General features: G+C 47.2%; 1 protein-coding gene across 1 annotated transcript in view; it reads left to right on the forward strand.

Annotated features, from left to right (window-relative positions):
• The window catches only part of IQCN (IQ motif containing N), a 217,308-nt gene extending 195,286 nt beyond the window's left edge, over positions 1–22,022 (forward strand). Inside the window, exon 2 of the mRNA XM_078677530.1 lies at positions 19,780–22,022. Coding sequence (XP_078533656.1) covers positions 19,815–22,022 — 2,208 coding nt within the window. The 5' untranslated portion in view covers positions 19,780–19,814. The remainder of the gene's footprint in view (positions 1–19,779) is intronic.
• The last annotated feature ends 1,169 nt before the right edge of the window (positions 22,023–23,191 follow it).

Raw genomic sequence — 23,191 nt, forward strand, 5'->3', positions numbered from 1 at the left:
CTTGTGACTTAACCATGTACATACATGTAGTGCTTTGTTGCATTGCAGTTTCACGAGCTGTATGATCCGCAAAGGCATTGACCTGCACTATTTTGTTAGTCACTTTCTTGTGTATGCTACACTTGACAATCGCTACTTTCTTAGGATATGTCAAGGCAGTAAGGTGATTATATACTAATTCCCCATGCACTATTTGTGGCCCATGTGATGCGAAGAAGCCTCTTTTCTTCCAAAGCTGCCCAAAATCGTGAGCCACTCCAAAAGCATATTGGCTGTCGGTGTAGATGTTAACAAACAGATCAGTACTAAGCTCACATGCTCTTGTTAGCGCTATCAACTCAGCTCCCTGAGCCGACTTCTGTGGGATGCTAGCTGTCTCAACTACTGTCTGAAGTGTTGTTATTGGATAGGCAGCAGATGTCGTGCCAACGGGCAATTTCAAGCAGGACCTGTCAACCCACAGTTCCCCGTCAACACTAGAAAGGGGCGTATCTTATTGGTCAACAAAACCCTTTGTTTGTTCTTCAGTAAGGGATATACAGTCATGGGACTCTTTTGACTGTGGCTAAGTAGCTAGAAATGGCAATAGTGTAGCAGGATTTAGGGTTGAACATCTTTTCAATGAGATATGAGGGGCCAAAAGTGTCAATTCATAACATTTCAAGCGATAACTGGTTAAATGTTGTGTTTTCATCTGGTTCAAAAGGGCGTCAACTGAATGGGGCACTAACACAAGCAATCTGTGCGACAAGACTATTCCCTCACTCTGACGTATGAACACAGCTGTCGCCACTACTGCTCGAAAACACCCAGACAATGCATGAGCAACTGGATCAAGGACAGCTGAGAAATACGCACAAGGACGCTGCTTATCACCGTGTGTCTGGGTTAAAACCGAGAGAGCACAACCGTCCCTCTCGCGTACATAGAGTGTGAAGGCCTTAGTGTAGTCTGGTGTTCCTAACACTGGTACAGAGCAAAGAGCTTGACGTAACTGCTGAAAAGCATTCTGGCATTCAGTAGTCCATGGGAGAGGCATTGGAGTATCTTTAGTCAAAAGGGCTAACAAGGCCTTAACAATGTAGGAAAAGCCAGGGATCCACTGCCCGATCAGGCAGGCTTCGTCCCTGACCGCCAGACAGTTGACAACACTAAGAGGGTGACCCACCTGATTGAAAAAGCTTCCCGTATACCTGGGGAATACATGATATTGGCGGTCGACGCTGAAAAGGCGTTTGACCGTGTGCACTGGCCTTATCTGGAAATGGTACTAGCCAAATTCGGGATAGGGGAAAAATTTCGAACCCTAATCTTCAACTGCTATAGCGCGCCCTCCGCAGTAGTGAGAGTCAATGGCTACACGTCGACCGCGTTCCCCATTGAGAGAGGGACGAGACAGGGGTGCCGGTTGTCACCACTCCTCTTCGCCCTCTACATGGAACCCCTCGCTTATCGAATCCGGCAGCGTCAGGATGCTATTGGCATCAAATTCGGCGGTGATCTTCATGCCATCAGCCTCTAGGCGGACAATGTCCTACTTACCTTGGACCATCCGCGGACGGCGCTACCGGCGTGCATTGCTGAGCTTGAGGCGTTTGCTACGGTGTCCGGATTCAAGATGAATGCGGACAAATCTATTGCATTAGACCTGTCTCTTACAGCCTCAACACAAGCTTATCTGCAGTCCCTTCTACCCGTTCAATGAGCTACAGATACAGTTCCATACTTGGGAATCCAGCTCGCCCTGACCCTGACCAGAATGGTCACGGCCAACTATACTACTCTGCGCACTCGCATCTGAGGAGAGTTAGATCGGTGGAGGCATCTTCCTCTATCCTGGCTAGGTCGCATTGCGGCGTTTAAGATGACCGTCCTGCCGCAAATCTTATATCTCTTTCGTGCCCTACCACTTCGGCCTCCAGAGGGCTGGATTAGACAAACCCAATCGGACCTAGCCAAATTTATTTGGCAGGGTCGGAAGCCCCGATTGAAGAGAACACTCGCCACTTTGGCTCCTGAGGAGGGAGGTTTGGGCGTTCCTGACCTGCATAAATACTACCAGGCGGCGCAATTGCGCTACTTGGTGGAATGGAGCAGGTGGAAGTCCGACAAGCACTGGCTCTTTCAGGACCAGGCCGTGGCGGAGCGCCCGCTGCAAGAGATACCATTTCTACCTCGAGGTTATAGACCTGCCAACTTCTATGCGTCCTCTATCACCCGGGTTCCCCTGGAAGTCTGGGATGCGACTAACACCCTTCACGGCTTATCTACATTCCCCTCTCCACTCACACCCCTGGTGGACAACCCTGACTTTACCCCCGGAATGGCTAAAAGGATCTTTGCTCACTGGAGGCCGGCAGGTTGCCGCTTCCTGTATCATGTATATAGCTCGGAAGGGGTGCTTCCTTTCCAGCTCTTTAAACAAGAATATAACCTCCCCGAAACAGAGCGTATGAGATATTTGCAGGTGCGTCACTGGGCGTTGCAGCCGCAAATACGAGAATCGGCTGATAGGGAATTCACTCCGTATGAGAAATGGCTTTTCTCATGCACCTCCAACTCCAAGCTCATCTCAGACCTTTACAAATTGATCCAGACACCAACCACACACATCTACAACCTGGGCAGGGTACGATGGGAAAGAGAACTGGGTAGATCCCTGAGTCATAAGGAATCGGGGAATATTGCATATAGGGCTAGGCACTCAGCGTACCACATGGGACTTACCGAGACACTCACAAAAATATCTCTATACTGGTACTACACCCCTGAGAGGCTATCCGAAATGGATCCTTCAAAGGATAAACTCTGCTGGAGGGGTTGCGGGCACACCGGCACTTTGGTACACATTTTGTGGGATTGCCCGCTCATCCACTCATACTGGACACACATCTTAGATGAAGTTGACGCACACTTCCAGACAGAAAAACCCCGCTTCCCCGCTTATATACTGCTGGGCCTCCCCAATGCATTAACTGACCCACTGTGCTCTCGTAGGGGCCGTCAAATAGCCGTAGCCCTTGGGTCGGCTCTGCAGAACATCCTTGCACACTGGCGTACCACCACCGTCCCTACCACCACAGGCTGGCTTCACCGGATGTGGCATGTGCTGGGTATGGAGAAGCTGTCACTCACCGCAGCAGGGAAGGGGGATCAATTTGAGGAACTTTGGCTGCCCTTTAGAGCCCTACTTCTGACTGAATTCACGTAGATAACTTGTCCTGACGGCACCCATAGCTACGGACCCTTAAACACTCGAGGCATGAGGCACTCAGAAGTTGAACGAATGAGCCGTAGGGAGACTGATGGGAGCTCTGGACTGGGTGGGGGGAGGGGGGATGGAGGAGGGTTTGGTTGGGGGGGTTGGGCTAAGGGCGGGGGGAAGTTTTTCCTGGATTTTTCTAGTTCTAATACAGTCTTGGTTCAGTGCATTTTCAGGAAAAAGTGGAGTTTCCTTGAACAGAACTATAAGGAATTAGCAATGAACAATCGATACATTAATTAAAAGATTTCAAACAAATCCACAAGCTAATTTAAGAAGGGATCACAATTTATTATGTATACATACAATAAAATACAATAGATACTAGACAAAACAATACTAGAAATTAAGTTAAAACTTTTCAACACAAATCATAATACTCATAACATTCAATTATGACCCGCATAATTGGTGCAAAAAGACAGAAACAGTAAGACATAGAAGTTGTACAATACTACTCGTATATTCGGACTCCTGGTTTCTAGCATCGATGTTGTGTACTCAATTAATCAATATATCTACAACGATGACAGAGTCTTGAATTATACAGGACAAGAAAGCGTCCACGCTAAGTTCCAAGAATTTACTTTTTTCATAATGTTCTTTTACATTTAGAAGATCTCTTATTTTATTGTCATATTTCTGAGTATCAAAGACAACGACCCCCCCACCCATATCTGCGGGTTTGATGGTTAATTCCTCGCAGTTTTGCAGACTAGTGAGGGCTGTACGTTGTCCTTTTGACAGGTTATTGTTAAAACCTTTGTTGTTGCAAGAAGCGAATACGTTTTTGACTTCAACCTCAACCACTTTCTCGAATATTTCCACATTTTTGTCCAATTGTTTGATACTCGGGCAAAAGGTTGATTTAGGTTTTAATCCTGTAACACTAGGAGGAGGATCATAGTTGCGATTTTCAAAAAATCTATTTCACCAAATCTTCCTAAAGAACTTAAGGTCACTTTCTATATTAAAGAGGGAATGGGTGTTAGTGGGGGCAAAACTAAAACCTTTTTTAAGTACCTCTTGCTCTATACTACTAAGGGACTTACTGGAGAGGTTCACAATTGGAAATTCTTCTACCTCCAATATTGTTTGCTCCGAGTTGTAATGTACTCCCGGGAGCTGTTTTGAGGTTGATGGTTCTGTGGCATTTCTGGGCGATTGTACCCTCTGAAGTTTCTCTGCCCGCGGTTCGGGCGCCTTTCTAAAAAAGGTTCCCATTCAAAATTGGGGCCGCCTCTGTTTTCTTGTGGTCTCTCTATCTCCTCTTCGCTGCTGGAACCAGAAGTCTCGGAAAACGTGATACGTTTGTTATTATTCCTAGAGTAAACTGGTCTTTGATAGTTAGGTTGTTCCCAGCGGGGTTCATTCTTATTTGTAAAGTAGTCCTTCTGTGTATATGGGTACACTCCCTCTTCTGAATATTTTTCAACATCCTTTTTAAGCTTTTTAAGTTTCTTGTTGGTAAGGTATTCTCTATATCCCTCAACATCGAGATTAATTTCTTCAAGTTTCTTTTTAGCATCTTCTAATGCAGGGGATTGTTTTAATGTTACTTCAAGTTTTTCTATTTCTTGTTTTTCCAATTCAATGATTTCTTGAGCCGTTTCTATGATTAATATAAGGCAATCTCGGCTACATCGATTGGCAATAAGTGTCCAAGTTTCTATGAACTTTGGGTGCTCGACGAATAACCCGGGCTCATTACGTACATGTAGCCCTATCGGGATAACTCCTTCTTTCAGATAATTAATTAGGAATTCTGCATGAAGTTCAGTTCTAATCAACTTTTTTTTTAAGTTCAAGATCTTAATTTAGTGGATCATGGCTAGTTTTGTTAAGCCCTTTAGAGCCACCAATCTTTGGGTTTGGGTTCATGAGTCTATTGTATTGATCTTCTGAGAACCCAAACGTCTTTAATTTGTCCATAGTCAACAAATGACAATGCGTAATAGGCGTAAGAATGCTCTAGAAATAGAGTCACTGGAGGAAGAACTCCTCTCCAACCGGAAGGTTGTGCAGTAGTAGTTAAAAATAGAGAGTTACCCCTTAAATAAGTCAAGGGAAGTAGGGTTAAACAACCAGGAAAAAGTGGAGTTCCCTTGAACAGAACTATAAGGAATTAGCAATGAACAATCGATACATTAAAAGATTTCAAACAAATCCACAAGCTAATTTAAGAAGAAGGGATCACAATTTATTATGTATACATACAATAAAATACAATTAAATACAATAGATACTAGACAAAACAATACTAGAAATTAAATTAAAACTTTTCAACACAAATCATAATACTCATAACTTTCAATTATGACCTGCATAATTGGTGCAAAAAGACAGAAACAGTAAGACATAGAAGTTGTACAATACTACTCGTATATTCGGACTCCTGGTTTCTAGCATCGATGTTGTGTACTCAATTAATCAATATATCTACAACGATGACAGAGTCTTGAATTATACAGGACAAGAAAGCTTAGACGCGTTTTGGTGGATTTTCCAGATTTTGGCCACCTTTCTCAAGACTTAACACAATGTCTGTCGTAACCAGGGGTTCATAAAATTTCCCTAGAATAAATATACAACACATTAGGAAAAAATATCTAGATCTATTTGACATATCACATTTGTTAATAGCCAATTGCATTTAATTAAAAAACACCCTAAATGTAATCTTTCTAATATGAAAATTAAAAAACACTAAGATAGCAGAAAATAACGTCTTCCCCGAATGTCTTTGAAGAAAAACTCTTGAATGGTTTATGGTTAAGGGATACACCCTATTGGGACACAGTGAGCCTATGTATAGAATGTTAACACTGACTAAAGGCAGAATACCATTGAGGCCTACTAGTAATAGCTACAAGAGTCGTTTAAATAGTAATTCTAGAGATATTTACTAACGCACTGGAACCAACCTCTATTGGTGAGGGGGAGGTGTTCTTGGATATACTATTTAGGAACAATCCTCTATAATTGGGGGAATGTATCTTACCCTAGTGTGCACAGTAATGAAACGGTTCCCAAAACTCGTTCCTCTATTTGCTGGTATATGGCACGATACACAGAATCAGGGCCTCTGACCTGAGATACAGGGCATAAGGGGAAAACCAAACTTAATGTAAGGTATGTACATCTATCCACCTATATCTATTATTATTAGGAATCATGGATGTGTACCTTGATATGGTTCGAGGATGTTGCATCTGGTTGATTAAAATAGCCTCACCATGCACGGAACGATTGAGACCCTCTCATTATATTTAAAATGAACCAAAGGGTAACCTGTAAATATATAATGGGTGACATCAGTTTAGAACTGTTGCTGTTATCATACACCTGTACAGTCTATCTCCAATGTCACAGTGAGAGTGAAAACAGGCATACCTGTATCAAAGGCTGTGAGCAGGTGACTAACGCTGTGGAATCGGGCCGTGAATATTGCTCCTCTTTCCACTGTTGAGGGCACAGCCCTATTTCTTCAGTGACCCTCGTTTGCAGGGATCGACCGCTATTAATATAAAAGTGGTATACCGTATGTTGGAAACGGGATCCCTGGCTGGCCAGGGCTTTCGCCAAAGTCAGTCAGAGACCACCACTCCCAAGTCAGGGCAAGGGAGTTACACGCCAAGATAACCCCTGCTCACCCTCTAGGTAACGTGGCGCGAGCAGCAAGGCTAAACTTGGAGGCGATGTAGGTTAAGTATTTGCGCACGCACCCCAGCAACAACACCCAAAGGCCCACCACAAAGGAAACTCCACACAAGGTTGTATAAAAATAGCCTTTGTATTATAAGAAACATACATTAGATAAGACACACATCTTGTTACACTGTGCCAGAGGCACGGGCAGAATTTACAAGGGACTATGTACAGGACAGGGCCACCTGGACCACTGTCAAGGGTATGCACTTTTAGAACTTAGCACTTGTAGAAAGTAAAATCACTGTAGTACACAATATAAAAATAGAGCACACAACCAGTAATCACTGGTAACAGGACCTCACTAGCACCACCTGTACTAGGGAGAAAACAACCACCTACATATCACAATACCTGTAGGGGTGTAAGAACATAACACATGATGCAATGCATAACATTCATTCAGAGGTGTAAGAAGGGAAAACACATGATGCATCACAATACATTCAGAGGTGTAAGCAAAATGAACAATTGCGCCAAACTGACATTAGTCACCACCTGTGACAGTCCCTAGGCCCTCTGGCCTTGTTGGGGCTAGGACGCCCTGTGTCCCAATGTCAGGCCTAAACGGAGCAGTTGCCCACAAAGTGCTGGGCAACTGGATCATCAGTAATGGGCCAACGCTGGAGCCTCGCAGGTTCTGTGCCCCAGGACAGAGATGTGCCCCCTAGAGCCTCTCTCAGGGCTCTCACAGCGAATGTGGCACCTTTGAGCCTCTCAGGCTCTGAATGAACCAATATGAGCAGGGAGCCTCTCTTTGGCTCGAACAACTGTGGCGCCTCGTTGGAGTCCCTCCTCGGGGGACTCAGAAAGATAATGGCCGCAAGAGCCTTCTAGGCTCTAAAACAACACTTGCAACAACGATGCCCCCGGGGAGCCTTCGCGGCTCGAAACAATAAATGCCCCCACGTTGGAGCCTCGACCGGCTCTGAATGCAAAAATGCCCTTTGCCTCACTGGGGCGATAGTTGGAGCGGCCCACTGACCAAATGGGGCCGCTCGACACACCCGGCGCACTCTGCGCCTTCTCCTAGCACGAGGGCTAGGTCCGGAGCTCTCCCCCAGCCAGACAACACTCACCGGGCTCCGCTGGCGGCTCCTTCTGGGGCGGCGGTTCCTCTCACCGGCTCCTCTCTCCACCGGCGGGACTCGGGGAAGCCTCGCTCCGCTGCAGCATTCCTCAGGGGTTCTCCCTCGGTCCCGGGAGCCCCGGGAAGGCAGGTGCCGCTCTCCCTCGTCACCGGGCAGCTTCAGGCTTCCTCTCTCTGCTTGCACGTCAGGTCCCGGGCCAGCAGCCAATCAGAGCGCGGCCAGGGAAGGACGTCACGGAGGTGTCCCAACGTACCGCCCCCGGTCTGCCTGGCTTCCTGGTCGCGGGCAGCGGCGATTCCCGAGGAGGAAACAGAGGGGTGGGCTCCCTCCGGGAATTAAATATAAAGCGAGGTGGCTCCCGCTATGGCGGCCAGGTCCCTGGCGAGGTGGGCACTCGTCAGAGGACTTCCTAAATCGGTAAATCAAGCGGGCACATGCCGGGTGGGCACCGGCTGAAAACAACAGCGCTCGCAAGCGCTAGGGCAAAAAGACAGCGCTCTCAAGCGCTAGGGGCCCAAGTAAAGCGCTCCCAGTGCTAGATGGGAAATCAAGCGCTCCCAGGCGCCTCAGGGAAAGTCCAGAATGCTCCCAAGCGCTGTGAGCACAGGCACAACGCTCCCAGGTGCCCTCAGCAGGGCAGAGTCCCAAAAATGTCCTTAGGTAGGCAGGGGGGGCAAGGCTGGGCCCAGAGCCAGCACACTGGGTCTCCAGGCAGGGAGACACTCCAAGTGGCGGTCCTCTGGCCCAGCGACAGCAGCAGCAGCCCCCCTCAGGATCCTGGAAGAGAACAGTTTCTGTGGGGACACAGCCCCATTTTTATACTAGCAAATCCTTTGTTTCAGGGTGCAGGGTGGGGGAGAAACCAGTCGCAGCTGGTTTTGGAGCACTCTTGATGGCCCAACCACTCCTTTCATTCACTGGGGAGGCTAGGGTCGTTAGACACACAACAGGGAGGTGGAGCCAGCATTGTGTGGGGAAAACCTAGCCCATCCAGGACACAGGTACACTCCTCCCACACATCACTCATGCTAATCTCACACTCACCACCGGGCAGACCCATCCAGACTTCCTGGAGCCTGGCATGCCAGCCAGCTCCAGCCAATCACGCTCCAGCACCCTCACTGCACACATATCTCAATGTCCAGAAGTAGCACTTCCCTTCTAGACACATACATGCCGCATACACCATCTCGCAGCATTCACTCTCACGAGTTCACACATACTAAACTCGAGCCTGCACTCCCCACGCATCAGGAACTACCAGGGACACACACATTCCTCATGCATTCCTATGGGAGGGCAGGCCAGCCATACTACACGCACGCACTTTTACTCTGGGACCCAGGGAGAAAGTGCGCCAAGCCAGAAATCATGAACGCCATCAAAAGCAAAAAGTTCAGGGGTGAACCAGCCATAAAGGCCCGGGTCCAACACAACCCCCTTCCAGCCAAAACGCAGGGTAGACCGATCACCACCGTGATGGGCTTCCCTGCTTTGGGCGATAGAACACGGACACGGCCCGCCACTGCCGGGACACCGTCCTGTTCCACGCCACTGTGAACCCCTGGGATTCCTTCTCAAACCACCATCTGTAACAGCTGGGCTACCCCACTGGTACTCCCAAGCTGTCCGCGGCCAGGACCAGGCCCTGGGCCACCCAGGTGCCCCCGGTCCTTGCCTATCCACAGAGTGGGGGGTAGTAACCCCTGGCACATAGTGTCCATTCTCCACTCTTCCTGTTTGCAAGACAGGGCTAGACTGCCACTGGTTCTCCAGCCTAGGGTCTACAACCTCAGGCGGACCAGGAGTCTCAGGGAAGGCTCTCCTCCCCTTACCTCTTCTTTTAGGGTTCCTCCTCCTGCGAGGGGGAGACCTAGAACGCCATTCCAACCCAGGGTTTAACCCCTCAGGTTGCACCGGGGTCAGAGGCGGGCTCTCCCACCCTCTGCACCCCCTTCCAGAGTTCTGCACCCTCCCAACTGGAGAGGTACCCCTGGAAGAAGCACTGGCTAGGACTCTGGTTACAGACGTCCCACCCTTCAGGTCAGGCCGATCCTGAACCTGGCCTCTCAACCTCCGGTCTAAACCGATAGGTGGGATAATTGCCTGGCACTCCAGGACTTCTGGGGACTCACTCACCATCCCCCTGAGGCTAACACATGACTCATGTGCTGTGTGACTGTCTGTCTGGCGCAGATCTCCCGTCCCCTGTCCACCTGACAGTGCGGCAAGAACCCCCAGAACAGAAGTGGTGTCACCATGGTCACTAAGCGGGAACTTCGCCCAACTGGGTAGTCCCTGACCCACTGGTTCTCCCACTGGGGAACACATCCCCCATTCACTCCTCACTTCGGACTTCTGTGCCCCCCCAACGGGAGTGGCACTGCCGGACACTAGAACCACTGGAACACTATTTAAAGATACTCCAGGTTCTCTAGACACTAGGAGATCCCCCTCAAGGGGTCTAACAGGACAGCCTAGGTCCCCAACCTGGTGTTCCCTCGAGAAACCATCCAGGTTCTGAGACTGGGTTTCGGGCACCTGGGAACTCTCAGTCCCCCACTCACTCTTACTCCACTGAGACAAGACGTGAGCCCCTACACCCCTCTCGCTACACTGGGACCTAGCTGGGCTACTTTGAGCCTCTTCCACCACACTGGTCTGGAAGATACCTGACCCACTACTCTCGGGTTCACTCACCCATGACGTGTCAGAACCTCCGGCACCTTCCCAGCGGTCTGCTTCCTCTGCAAGCTTCCAAGGACTAACATAGTCACCTCTTGACAGGTGTTTGCGCAACTCTGGCACAAAACAATTGAACAGCTGCTCTCTGATAACCAGGTTGAGCAGACCCTCAAAATCAGGTTCCCCATGAACCTCTAGCCAATCAAGCAGGGCATCATGACAATCATCCACATAGTCCGCCCAATCCTGGTGAGGCAGTCTCCTACTGCCCCTGAACTTCAATCTGTACCTGTCCTCTCGGGAACAAGGTACCACTCGTTGGAAACGGGGCATGGCACTTCCCGCACCAAACTCTCTATTCCTGCCACCACTGGATCCAACCCTCCCTGGGGAATCCAGAAACCTAGGACTGCGGTCAGGGGATAACCTACGCTCTAGGGCTATCTTCTCCCTGGCCAAGGCTCTCTCAGCCTCCGCAATCCGCTCATTCACACCCAGCTGCGCCATCTCTCTGGCATACTCTAACCTGAGCTTCTCCATGGCCAGCTGGTGCTCCCTCTCTTCTCTCCTATCCAACCACTCATCTAGGGACAGGGAAAGGGATGGGGTGCTACATCTGACACTGGACCCAGCAAGGGACTCCCTATCTAGGGGGTACTCGCTCTCTGCTGGCGCCCATCCACTGTCAAACTTACTCTCCACATCAGACTCTTCAGGGCTCCCCTCAGACCCACCACCCTCATGGTGTGCGGCCCGGGCCCTCTCCCTCTCACTGTGCTCACGCTCCCAGTCATCCTTCTGCCACAGGATCATGTTATCCCTAAGCTTGGACTGGGTGTCTGATTCACTCACTGGGATGTCTCTCTCCTCACAAAACCGTATCAACTCATGCACACTGTACTTAAACAGGCCACAGAGGTTAAAAGGAGATTCCATCTTGACAGGATGCTCACAGATACGTGCAACACAAGGGACCTAGCAATCTGAAGTAAGAGTACACAATTCCAAAACTTCAGCAATCTCCTTATCAAAGAGAACTCACTCATGTGTCCAGAAAAACACAACATTCATCCACACACACCCTCCCCTCGGATCGGTAAGGCAGTTTCTACCACCCCTGACTTCTCAACCTGATCAAATGCGACACAGGTACCAAACTCTGGAAGCAGGGCGGGGGACAAATGAACTGAACACAATTATCAAATGACACTCTTCAGGAGAAGAAACAATGGAATTTTACCAACAACAATAATCCCCAAAATGTGGTTATCTAAAAATGTAGAGCTTTGAAGTGCGGCCAGCTGCTACTGTGGTACAACGCAAACACAAATCCTTATCCCACTCGCTGCCGCCAATGTTGGAAACGAGATCCCTGGCTGGCCAGGGCTTTCGCCAAAGTCAGTCAGAGACCACCACTCCCAAGTCAGGGCAAGGGAGTTACACGCCAAGATAACCCCTGCTCACCCTCTAGGTAACGTGGCGCGAGCAGCAATGCTAAACTTGGAGGCGATGTAGGTTAAGTATTTGCGCACGCACCCCAGCAACAACACCCAAAGGCCCACCACAAAGGAAACTCCACACAAGGTTATATAAAAATAGCCTTTGTATTATAAGAAACATACATTAGATAAGACACACATCTTGTTACACTGTGCCAGAGGCACGGGCAGAATTTACAAGGGATTATGTACAGGACAGGGCCACCTGGACCACTGTCAAGGGTATGCACTTTTAGAACTTAGCACTTGTAGAAAGTAAAATCACTGTAGTACACAATATAAAAATAGAGCACACAACCAGTAATCACTGGTAACAGGACCTCACTAGCACCACCTGTACTAGGGAGAAAACAACCACCTACATATCACAATACCTGTAGGGGTGTAAGAACATAACACATGATGCAATGCATAACATTCATTCAGAGGTGTAAGAAGGGAAAACACATGATGCATCACAATACATTCAGAGGTGTAAGCAAAATGAACAATTGCGCCAAACTGACATTAGTCACCACCTGTGACAGTCCCTAGGCCCTCTGGCCTTGTTGGGGCTAGGACGCCCTGTGTCCCAATGTCAGGCCTAAACGGAGCAGTTGCCCACAAAGTGCTGGGCAACTGGATCATCAGTAATGGGCCAACGCTGGAGCCTCGCAGGTTCTGTGCCCCAGGACAGAGATGTGCCCCTAGAGCCTCTCTCAGGGCTCTCACAGCGAATGTGGCACCTTTGAGCCTCTCAGGCTCTGAATGAACCAATATGAGCAGGGAGCCTCTCTTTGGCTTGAACAACTGTGGCGCCTCGTTGGAGTCCCTCCTCGGGGGACTCAGAAAGATAATGGCCGCAAGAGCCTTCTAGGCTCTAAAACAACACTTGCAACAACGATGCCCCCGGGGAGCCTTCGCGGCTCGAAACAATAAATGCCCCCACGTTGGAGCCTCGACCGGCTCTGAATGCAAAAATGCCCTTTGCCTCACTGGGGCGATAGTTGGAGCGGCCCACTGACCAAATGGGGCCGCTCGACACACCCGGCGCACTCTGCGCCTTCTCCTAGCACGAGGGCTAGGTCCGGAGCTCTCCCCCAGCCAGACAACACTCACCGGGCTCCGCTGGCGGCTCCTTCTGGGGCGGCGGTTCCTCTCACCGGCTCCTCTCTCCACCGGCGGGACTCGGGGAAGCCTCGCTCCGCTGCAGCACTCCTCAGGGGTTCTCCCTCGGTCCCGGGAGCCCCGGGAAGGCAGGTGCCGCTCTCCCTCGTCACCGGGCAGCTTCAGGCTTCCTCTCTCTGCTTGCACGTCAGGTCCCGGGCCAGCAGCCAATCAGAGCGCGGCCCGGGAAGGACGTCACGGAGGTGTCCCAACGTACCGCCCCCGGTCTGCCTGGCTTCCTGGTCGCGGGCAGCGGCGATTCCCGAGGAGGAAACAGAGGGGTGGGCTCCCTCCGGGAATTACATATAAAGCGAGGTGGCTCTCGCTATGGCGGCCAGGTCCCTGGCGAGGTGGGCACTCGTCAGAGGACTTCCTAAATCGGTAAATCAAGCGGGCACACGCCGGGTGGGCACCGGCTGAAAACAACAGCGCTCCCAAGCGCTAGGGCAAAAAGACAGCGCTCTCAAGCGCTAGGGGCCCAAGTAAAGCGCTCCCAGCGCTAGATGGGAAATCAAGCGCTCCCAGGCGCCTCAGGGAAAGTCCAGAATGCTCCCAAGCGCTGTGAGCACAGGCACAACGCTCCCAGGTGCCCTCAGCAGGGCAGAGTCCCAAAAATGTCCTTAGGTAGGCAGGGGGGGCAAGGCTGGGCCCAGAGCCAGCACACTGGGTCTCCAGGCAGGGAGACACTCCAAGTGGCGGTCCTCTGGCCCAGCGACAGCAGCAGCAGCCCCCCTCAGGATCCTGGAAGAGAACAGTTTCTGTGGGGACACAGCCCCATTTTTATACTAGCAAATCCTTTGTTTCAGGGTGCAGGGTGGGGGAGAAACCAGTCGCAGCTGGTTTTGGAGCACCCTTGATGGCCCAACCACTCCTTTCATTCACTGGGGAGGCTAGGGTCGTTAGACACACCACAGGCGGGCGGAGCCAGCATTGTGTGGGGAAAACCTAGCCCATCCAGGACACAGGTACACTCCTCCCACACATCACTCATGCTAATCTCACACTCACCACCGGGCAGACCCATCCAGACTTCCTGGAGCCTGGCATGCCAGCCAGCTCCAGCCAATCACACTCCAGCACACTCACTGCACACATATCTCAATGTCCAGAAGTAGCACTTTCCTTCTAGACACATACATGCCGCATATACCATCTCGCAGCATTCACTCTCACGAGTTCACACATACTAAACTCGAGCCTGCACTCCCCACGCATCAGGAACTACCAGGGACACACACATTCCCCCTGCATTCCTATGGGAGGGCAGGCCAGCCATACTACACGCACGCACTTTTACTCTGGGACCCAGGGAGAAAGTGCGCCAAGCCAGAAATCATGAACGCCATCAAAAGCAAAAAGTTCAGGGGTGAACCAGCCATAAAGGCCCTGGTCCAACACCGTATGAGACAAGACTGTTCTCAACGTTAGAACGCACTCACTAAAGTCTAAAGTTTAAAGGAGGAATGCGCTGTGCCTAATTACGGCTTACCTTTTAAGTTCGATCTTGGCGCCCAGCTTCTATGTTTTCCGTGGTATTTCCCGAACATGCTGAAAATACGCCCGGTTTAAATATCCGTCTCCCGGGTTGGGATTGGTTAGATTGTGGATCTATCCGGATTAGTTTTACCCAAAGCAGGTATATTTGCATAAGGAGAGACGTCAGACTCTCCTCGTATTGGTTAATACGCAGCCGCGAAGGAAAATTCACAAGCTTGCCTGCCAGAGTTCCCTATCTGGTCCGCTATAAGGCGTTCCTATTTAACCGTATCTATAAGATGTCAGCGGGGGCGGAGCAGCGCAATTCGCCGGGCTCCAAACACTTGTCAAAGTTTACGGAACTACACAGCATGCTGTTGAATGATTAGTATTTACACCAAATGTAGTAAAAATTATTCAAAAGCTGAGAGTATAAGAGAAGACCCAGAGTCATGGTGGATAAAGAACTCGTGCGTTAGATTATGTTCTAAGGAAAACGCTGAAACCACTGTACGATTCATAACAAAGTTTCTTAAATCAGATCACTATATCATGTATTGGTGCGTTTCCAAAACTGAAAAGGAGAACAAATCAGGTATCTCGCAAATACTGGAAAACAACACCGTCTCTCGGACAGGGAAAGGAAACAATGGTGACCGGAACCCTACTTGGTGGATCTATACTAGGCAGTTGCAGATGGAGGGAGGGAATATAACATATGGAAACAACCTGTTTTCATTCATAGAGAGATGTTATAATAAGATGGGTTTGTTATACTCAACCTACCTAAGTGCTGGATGCACTAGATGCACTTGGCCCAATCTTCTCTGGTGTTCAATCCTTTAAGGATAGTATTCAAATGGCAAAAAAACCATTGTTCTCGTGTTTTCCTCATTTTATCAATATCTCCTCCTCGCCTAGTAGTTCTAATTTTTTCCAAGGTGAACCATCTCAAGTCTTCACAAGAGTGGTTCAGTTCTCTAAAATGATCGGTCAAAGGCGCATTGCACTTGTTGGTACGGATAGCCGATTTATGCTCCAGAACTCGCGTACGTAATTTCCTGCTTGTTTCCCCTACATACCTCAAGTTGCAGGGGCACACAAGCAGGTACACGACATTCTGGCTTCGACAGTTGTTAAACGTATTGGGGATTAGCTTCTTACCATTGTATTCAAAAGTGTTGTTGACAATACAGTGGGGACAGATGGAACAATTCCCACACTTGTAGTTGCCGGATGCCATTGTTCCTGTCAATGTGAGCTGGGTCTCTTTCTGGGGTTTGTACGTATGAACGAGACAGCTCCTCAAGGTTTTGTTTCTCCGAAAGGAGAAAAGGGGTTTGCTAAGTTTATTTTCTGAGTTAAAAATTAAGATCATCCAATTCCTGTTGACTATATTTTTAATCTGATTACTGACATGTGAATATTGAGTCACAAAAGTTATACTATCTATCTTCGTCTTGGATCGGATTTTATTTTGGTCTAACAAGCTGTCTCTGGTATAGAAATGTGCACGTTTAAAGGAATTTTTAATCAATTTGTTAGGGTAACCCCTTTCTTTTAACTTTTAACAGTGCATTTTCATCCCAGACAAGTCGGACATTGCGGTTATTGCCAATATTGCTTTGAATACCGTGCCTCCGCTGAGAATTACTATTCGTACCTGGTGTAACTACACTGCTTATTGTACTATATTGCACTGTCTTCCAATAATAATAAAAAGATTTAAACCTAAATCCTTAACCTTTTTATCTTCCTTGCCTTTTACTTCCAATTCCTGACGCTCATAATACTGGGCCACAGTCAAAAGGGAGACGGGGGAAGACGTAGTCCATGAACTCTCGCTCGCCTTTAGGCGACTAGCTATTTCTGGCAACATGTTAGCGACAAATTTGTTAACGAACAGATGCTTACCCATGTCATCTGTCAATGACTGCCCACTAAAGTCATGGAATGTCTCTTCGAATCGTGTACAGAAATCAGAAACTGACTCATTCGCTTTCTGTTTACAAGACGCTAATGTTGTCCAATCTATTTTCCTAGGGGGTATAAGAGTTTTCAACTTAGTTACAATAGCTTCGGGAAGATCTAATATCACCTGTTGTGGTTTCTACTCAGGCTCTCTATCAGCATCTATTTCCTATAAATGCACCCAAGTATCACCATAGGCTACATTATTATCTACCTTGCGAATTGATCTCCACATATCAAGGGGGTAAAATAAGTCCAAAGAACGTGTCAATATCAGGCAATGTCATAGTGCAAGAACTAATAGCTCCTTCTACTTCTTCATAAAAAGCGGCTGAATTTTTGCGTGGATCAGGCAAAGCAGCTTTAAGAACCATAACGTCTTCTCTACTCCAAGGGGTAGGGACCCAACTATAAATAAAATATCCCATCGCATTATCTGAAGTTTTATCTTCACTTGTTCCCACTCCCTTTGGAGGAACATACAAAGGTGCAGCTTCACGCATTGGCTTCACAGTAACTAAAATATCACCAGTGTCTTTATCTGTCCCTGCAGCTCCTTCTTGTTGCGCCGGAGACTGAACTGTTTGTTCAGCTGTAGCTTTGTCAGCTGCCTTTTTCTCTTCCCGTAAACAGAATGTCTCAAAGCACAATTTAACCACTCGCCTAATTAGATTGGACACCTGTGAAGAAAGAAAGGGGACATCACTTAACTATTTATGATCAGAATTTATATCAGAGGGCTCTAGAGGACCAGAATGTTTTCTAAAAATGAGTATTACCTCCCAAGTAAACCTTTATAAATAATATTACTGCTCAAAATCTGACCATTGCTGAATCATTGTTATGAGGTCTGGGGCGGAGGCACTCCCATGAGCTGCTTTACGAGCAGCAGATCTAAGGGTGGCCTAATGTCAGTGGTTAAAGTAGAGTGAATTGTCCGCCCAATTTGCTTATCGTCATCTTTTTCATCTGAAGAAAAATGCTCATCATCAGAAACTTCATTCTGAGGGGCGCTAGGGAATTTATACGGGGGCGAAGGTCTAGCTAACAAAATAGAATCATCTTGAGGTCTATTAAGTATGGGATAAATGGGGCACCTAATAGGGTACTGACCAGAAACCTCTAAATGACGCTCCCTATCTTCTTTCCCTTTTATTTCCTTCATCTCTTTATTTTTCAATTCTAATGGTTTCTGGTAAATTGTCTTGCGCTGTTCTTTTTCTGCTATAGCTTCTTCTCACCTCACTCTCTCATTCACCTTTCTCCCACATTCGTACACAATCAAACATATCTTGACGGCTCTTTTTCTGAAACAGACACTGTTCAACATACTGAATCTTCTTAAAATCAAATGACCCATTTACTGGCCATCGTAGATCAGGATCCTTTTTCGTATATTTGTTCCACAGTGTACTATACATTATGGAAGAAATACTGTATTTAATATACATAAACCTATTAGGTGTCCCCACTAGGGGAGCAGGCTGACTACTTTCTAGATCCATATTGGTACCTCCAAGACAGCAACACATTCTACAAACTGTGCTAGGAGCAGGCATGCCAAAAATATTATAAAAAAAATATTATAATCAAATAGTATTTATTTCAAGTGTATCAACAGCAGAAACAAAAATCTCCTCATTACCTGCCTTTGTTTATTGCAATAAACTAACGAACAAACAAAACCAGAATCTTGGCCAAGCAAATCCAAAATCAAGAGTGTCGCTATAGCGACCTTACCAAACCAAAGTCTCCAACCTCCACCTGCCAAGCTCTGAGTTGACCTAATGGTCACTAGAGAAACTTACGCCAAAAGAGATCTCAGTCGGGACTGGCCCCCACCTGGAGAGCCAGATCGGGAAAAACTGAAAAACACGTCAGTCTGTAAAGACAAAGGGTCTCTTCGTGCAGGGTACCTCCTCAGTAGATTCCTGTCTTCCATCAAGACTGCTCCTTCGGATGGCCGCTTCTCCAAAGAGTCCCACGAGCTGGGCACCAATTTGTGGAAATGAGCCTTTTTAGGGACTCACCGGAGCAGGGGTTCACCCTTACCTGTCCACTAGTCCTTAACCCAACAAAATAGAGATTGGCAAGGAAGCTGGAATATCAAATAAAATGTTTATGAATCACTCATGAGTGGGACTACATCAATACAACGCCCTCGGGCACTGTAGGAGGTAGTACAAGGAATACAGAAACCAAGGGTCTTTTTTACCCAGCTTGTTGCTGAGTAAGCATGGAGACTCAAAATAGAAGGTGCAGGCTTACACAGGAGTAGCTGCTGACTAACATGGGCAGACAGATATCTCTTGGTCAGCAAAGTGCTCCTAATGCATCCTATTTTTTGTCAGCGCATACTAGTAATTCAGTTGACTTTGTTGTACTAGTTCTGCTGCCATAAATCAACCTAAGGATACTAACTTAATTGTTAACTGCCAATTTGAAATTCCTTCACATTTGCAGAGTGTTTTAAAATTTTCAATTTTATGTTTTGCTTTTCCTGTGTAAATACTTTAATAAACTGCTAGTATTGAATGTTTCTAAACAGTCCCAGAGCCCCTTAAGTAGGCGTTGTAGACCCCCAAGGGTCCACAGACCACAGGTTAAGATCTACTGCTATCGAGATAAGAGACAGTTTATTTGGAGATAATTTGAAATTAAACTATAGGAATGTTATCCGAAGAGGGAGCACCACACCACTCAGAATGTTTTGGCGTGTAGAGTGTGGCTTAACTTGAGAGCTAGAAGATCAGCAGAAGCATTGTACATCTTGTTTTCTTTCCTTCCTTGGGTTGGATGTATCACCCTGCTGCAATATGCCCTAAATTATTTGTAAAAACACCCTTCCTATAACTTTCTAAATTAGTCAAACGTTAATTGGATTAACATATATGCCTCAGTATACTTAATTCTGCTTTTTTTCTTGCTTTTTCCCATCTAGATAATTACAAAGTGCTAAAAATATTTTTCTGGATCATGAAAGCATGTAAGTTTCAGAATGTTGTCACGACTGTTGGAAAGATGCAAATGGAGAAAGAAAAAACAGGAATTCGACATGGTGCAATCCCTGTTTTAGGAGGCCTGCTCCAGCGTGATGATTTTTCTTCAAGAAGAATGAACTCTCGTTGGAATAACTTCCGAGTCCAACATGTCCGTATGTTGCATCACCAGGCAGCTTTAACAATTCAGGCTTTTTACAGGGGATACAGGGTTAGAAGAGATCTACATTCAGAAATCTCTCCTGGACCACGACGATATACAGCAAGAGTGACTAAAGGCAAGAGAATAGACTATGGCCATGTTGCCAAGAGTTATGGCGCCAACATGATTGAGAAAAATGATCACACGTGTCAGAACTCATGGGAATATCCTGTCGAAAATCACTATCAATATGGAACTGCATACCGTAGGTCACCACCAAATGGCTATCTAGACAAGCATCCACACAGTGATTATGAGAATCCTGCTAGTTGTCTCACTCAATCCCATCCAAAGAAGGCTGGACAAATCCCAGGTATCAAGGACAGAAGCTACTGGGAAAGGTACCCGTATATTGATGCAAGGATGGAAAATCATGCAGCCACCATCATCCAGTCTGCATATCGAGGCTTTGTGGTAAGAAGGCTATTTCTTGAACTGAAATTTGCTGCTACTGTCATCCAAGCCTTCTGGCGAGGTTACGCTGCAAGAAAGAAGCTTGACCTTATGGATCATTCAGCAGGTCTTAGCCGAGCACATTGCCTAGCCTGGACATCCCAGGAGCACCATAAAAGTCCAGAGTATTCTTATGATCATGCCAAGACTCCACACAAATTGGGTGGGGTCATGACAACACTACGGAAATGTGTTACCCCAAAAGTCTCAAATCAAGAGGTTGCATTTTCCAAAACCAGGAAACAAGAAGGATTGCAATTGCAAGACCCTGACTTAGGTAGACCAGTGTATTGTTATTGGCCCGACAACGAAGATAAGGGGGGAAAAGGTAGAGACATTGCAAACTTACAAATCACCATAACACAGACAGAACATCCCACAGACCATTTGATGAATCGACTCGAATGCACAAATCAGGATTCATTTCTTCAGTCAGATACATGGCATGGGGCAAAACCACCATGCGAAGAGTACGTGATTAGGAGAAGAAAGTCACGAGAACAACTACGGAAAGAACACATTTCTGCTGCAACAATTCAATCTGCCTGGAAAGCTTACCTAGTTCGAAAAGAGATTAAAGAGATGAACAAAGCAGCGACCAGGATTCAGGCCTTTTATCGAGGGTTCAAAGTAAGGCAGGAACTACAATTGGATAATGACACAACAGTCTATCATGGGTTTACTGCAGAGAACACCCAGCAAAAGGCATTACACATGTTGCTACATACAAAGGGAAGAGTAGAGCCTCATGGAATTGACACCTTACGGGCTTACCCCTACCAAAGAAGGCCGACTTTCAAAGTTCAAGCTAGAAGAGGACGTATGGTTGCAGCAGACAAAACATTTTCAGAAAATTCCTTGTCTACGAATTTTGAGCACCGGAGCACTCAAACACAAGGTGCTGAAAATCAGTGTTTTTGCAGACCACGCAACATGACAGTTTCGACGTCCAAGTCTGTGAGTGGTAAAGCAAACCACCTCTTCGAAAGCAGGCGACCACCGCATGGAAGGTATTCGGCGGCAAGAAACCATCCTTCTCGGAATGGGTACTTTGTCAGTAAACAGATCCGTGAAATGCATGAGGCGGCAACTAGAATTCAAGCCTTTTACCGTGGATATAAAACTAGATTAGTCCTCCAGGAAACTGGGTTGTTGAGATTCGGGAGACTCGGGGAAGCAGCCGGGGATGCTATAACCTATCCAATGGCGCACAGTAATGAAAGAGAGATGCCACTTGCAAGAAGAGAGGGGGCATGTGGTAGATGTAGAATGAACCCAGCCAAAGATTGCACTGCTTACCTTGCTCCTGAATCGCCCATCCGCAACATTAATGTCAGCAGGGTTGTAAGGGATGGGCAGTATTTCCAAAGGCCACCCATATCCATCAGAGTGTCGAGTACTAATGGTATTGTTTATGGATGTTGTAATGGTACCACAAAAGGAGCAGAAGGACACTACATGATCAAGACATCCGCAATGAGGCCTCCTTCAAAAATCCTCGTGAACGTTAACATGGTCAACATGAAATAAAACCTATTTCAAAGAACGGGCCAGTGTCATCTGAATAATTCCAGCTGTGGGGTTGTGTTAAATTTTTTGGTGGAGAGTAACAGTACCCTCTAACAGATGTGTGTTGACATTGATTCTGTCCCGTCTTTTTTTTAGTAGTAAAAGCTAATTCTATTTAGGGCTTGGTTATAAGTCAGGCACAGTGGAAATACCTCATGGAACTTAGCTCCACCTGATTCAGATTAGTTAGAGTTGTCACCCCTGGCTTTTTCGGTTGTGGAGAATCCTGACTCGGTTTTTGGAAAAATCACATGAGACTTTAGCTGCAGCAGCACCAAAGGCTTATTCCCGTTTTCTTTTCTGACAGGTGTGAGATTACAATACTCCCCCAACACAAAATACTATTCCCTTCTCTCCTCTACTCCTCCACCCTCCCCGTTTCCACCACTCCACGCAGAGGCCGGCGCATACATTTACCACCTGTGTAAACCAAGGGGTGAGCGCATGCGGAGCTCCATTGAATGGCGAATTCCTTGTGGTTTTATAACTGAAAAAATCTGCTCTGCCCAGTAATTCCGTAGACCATGGGGTTTTATTTGTAATCTACAGTACTGTGTGAATGTACCAACTTTAAAGGTAAAATGAGCAATCGATTTTACCATTACTCTAGTATCGTATAACCTGTCCCCGTGACATTCTCACCATCCTGACTAATTATAGCTCAGACTCTTTCCACATTCATTTTGGCTCACAAGTGGTTCACCAGCATTCTCCCACTTCTGTTGCCCCCAGATAGAATTTCTTTTTCAGGCTCAGGAGGGCGTACTCTATCCTGTCTTGAACTAGTATTTTTAAGTTGTGCTCTTGCTTTATCTAAGGTTCTCCAGATCCTGAGGACTCCTGTACACTTGAGGATAGTTTCTAATTATTTGACTTCACATTCTAATCGTGCCCTTTTGTCCTGCTGGGTTCAATTATCATTTGCTGATATCTCTATCAGCTCCGCCTGATCACTGCCTTTAGCACTTCCCACAGAGTTGCCATGTCCACCTCACCAGTGTCATTATGTAGTAGAAATGCCTCGAGGCCAGAAGTGATTGCTTATACATGCATGAGTTGTTGAACAATTTGGTATTGCAGACTCCACAAGCCTGCATTTTTTCTCTTCCAGTCCACTAAGTAGCAGATTT

The sequence above is a fragment of the Lissotriton helveticus genome, chromosome 2_1, assembly GCF_964261635.1.
Source record: "Lissotriton helveticus chromosome 2_1, aLisHel1.1, whole genome shotgun sequence".
Lineage (NCBI taxonomy): Eukaryota > Metazoa > Chordata > Amphibia > Caudata > Salamandridae > Lissotriton > Lissotriton helveticus.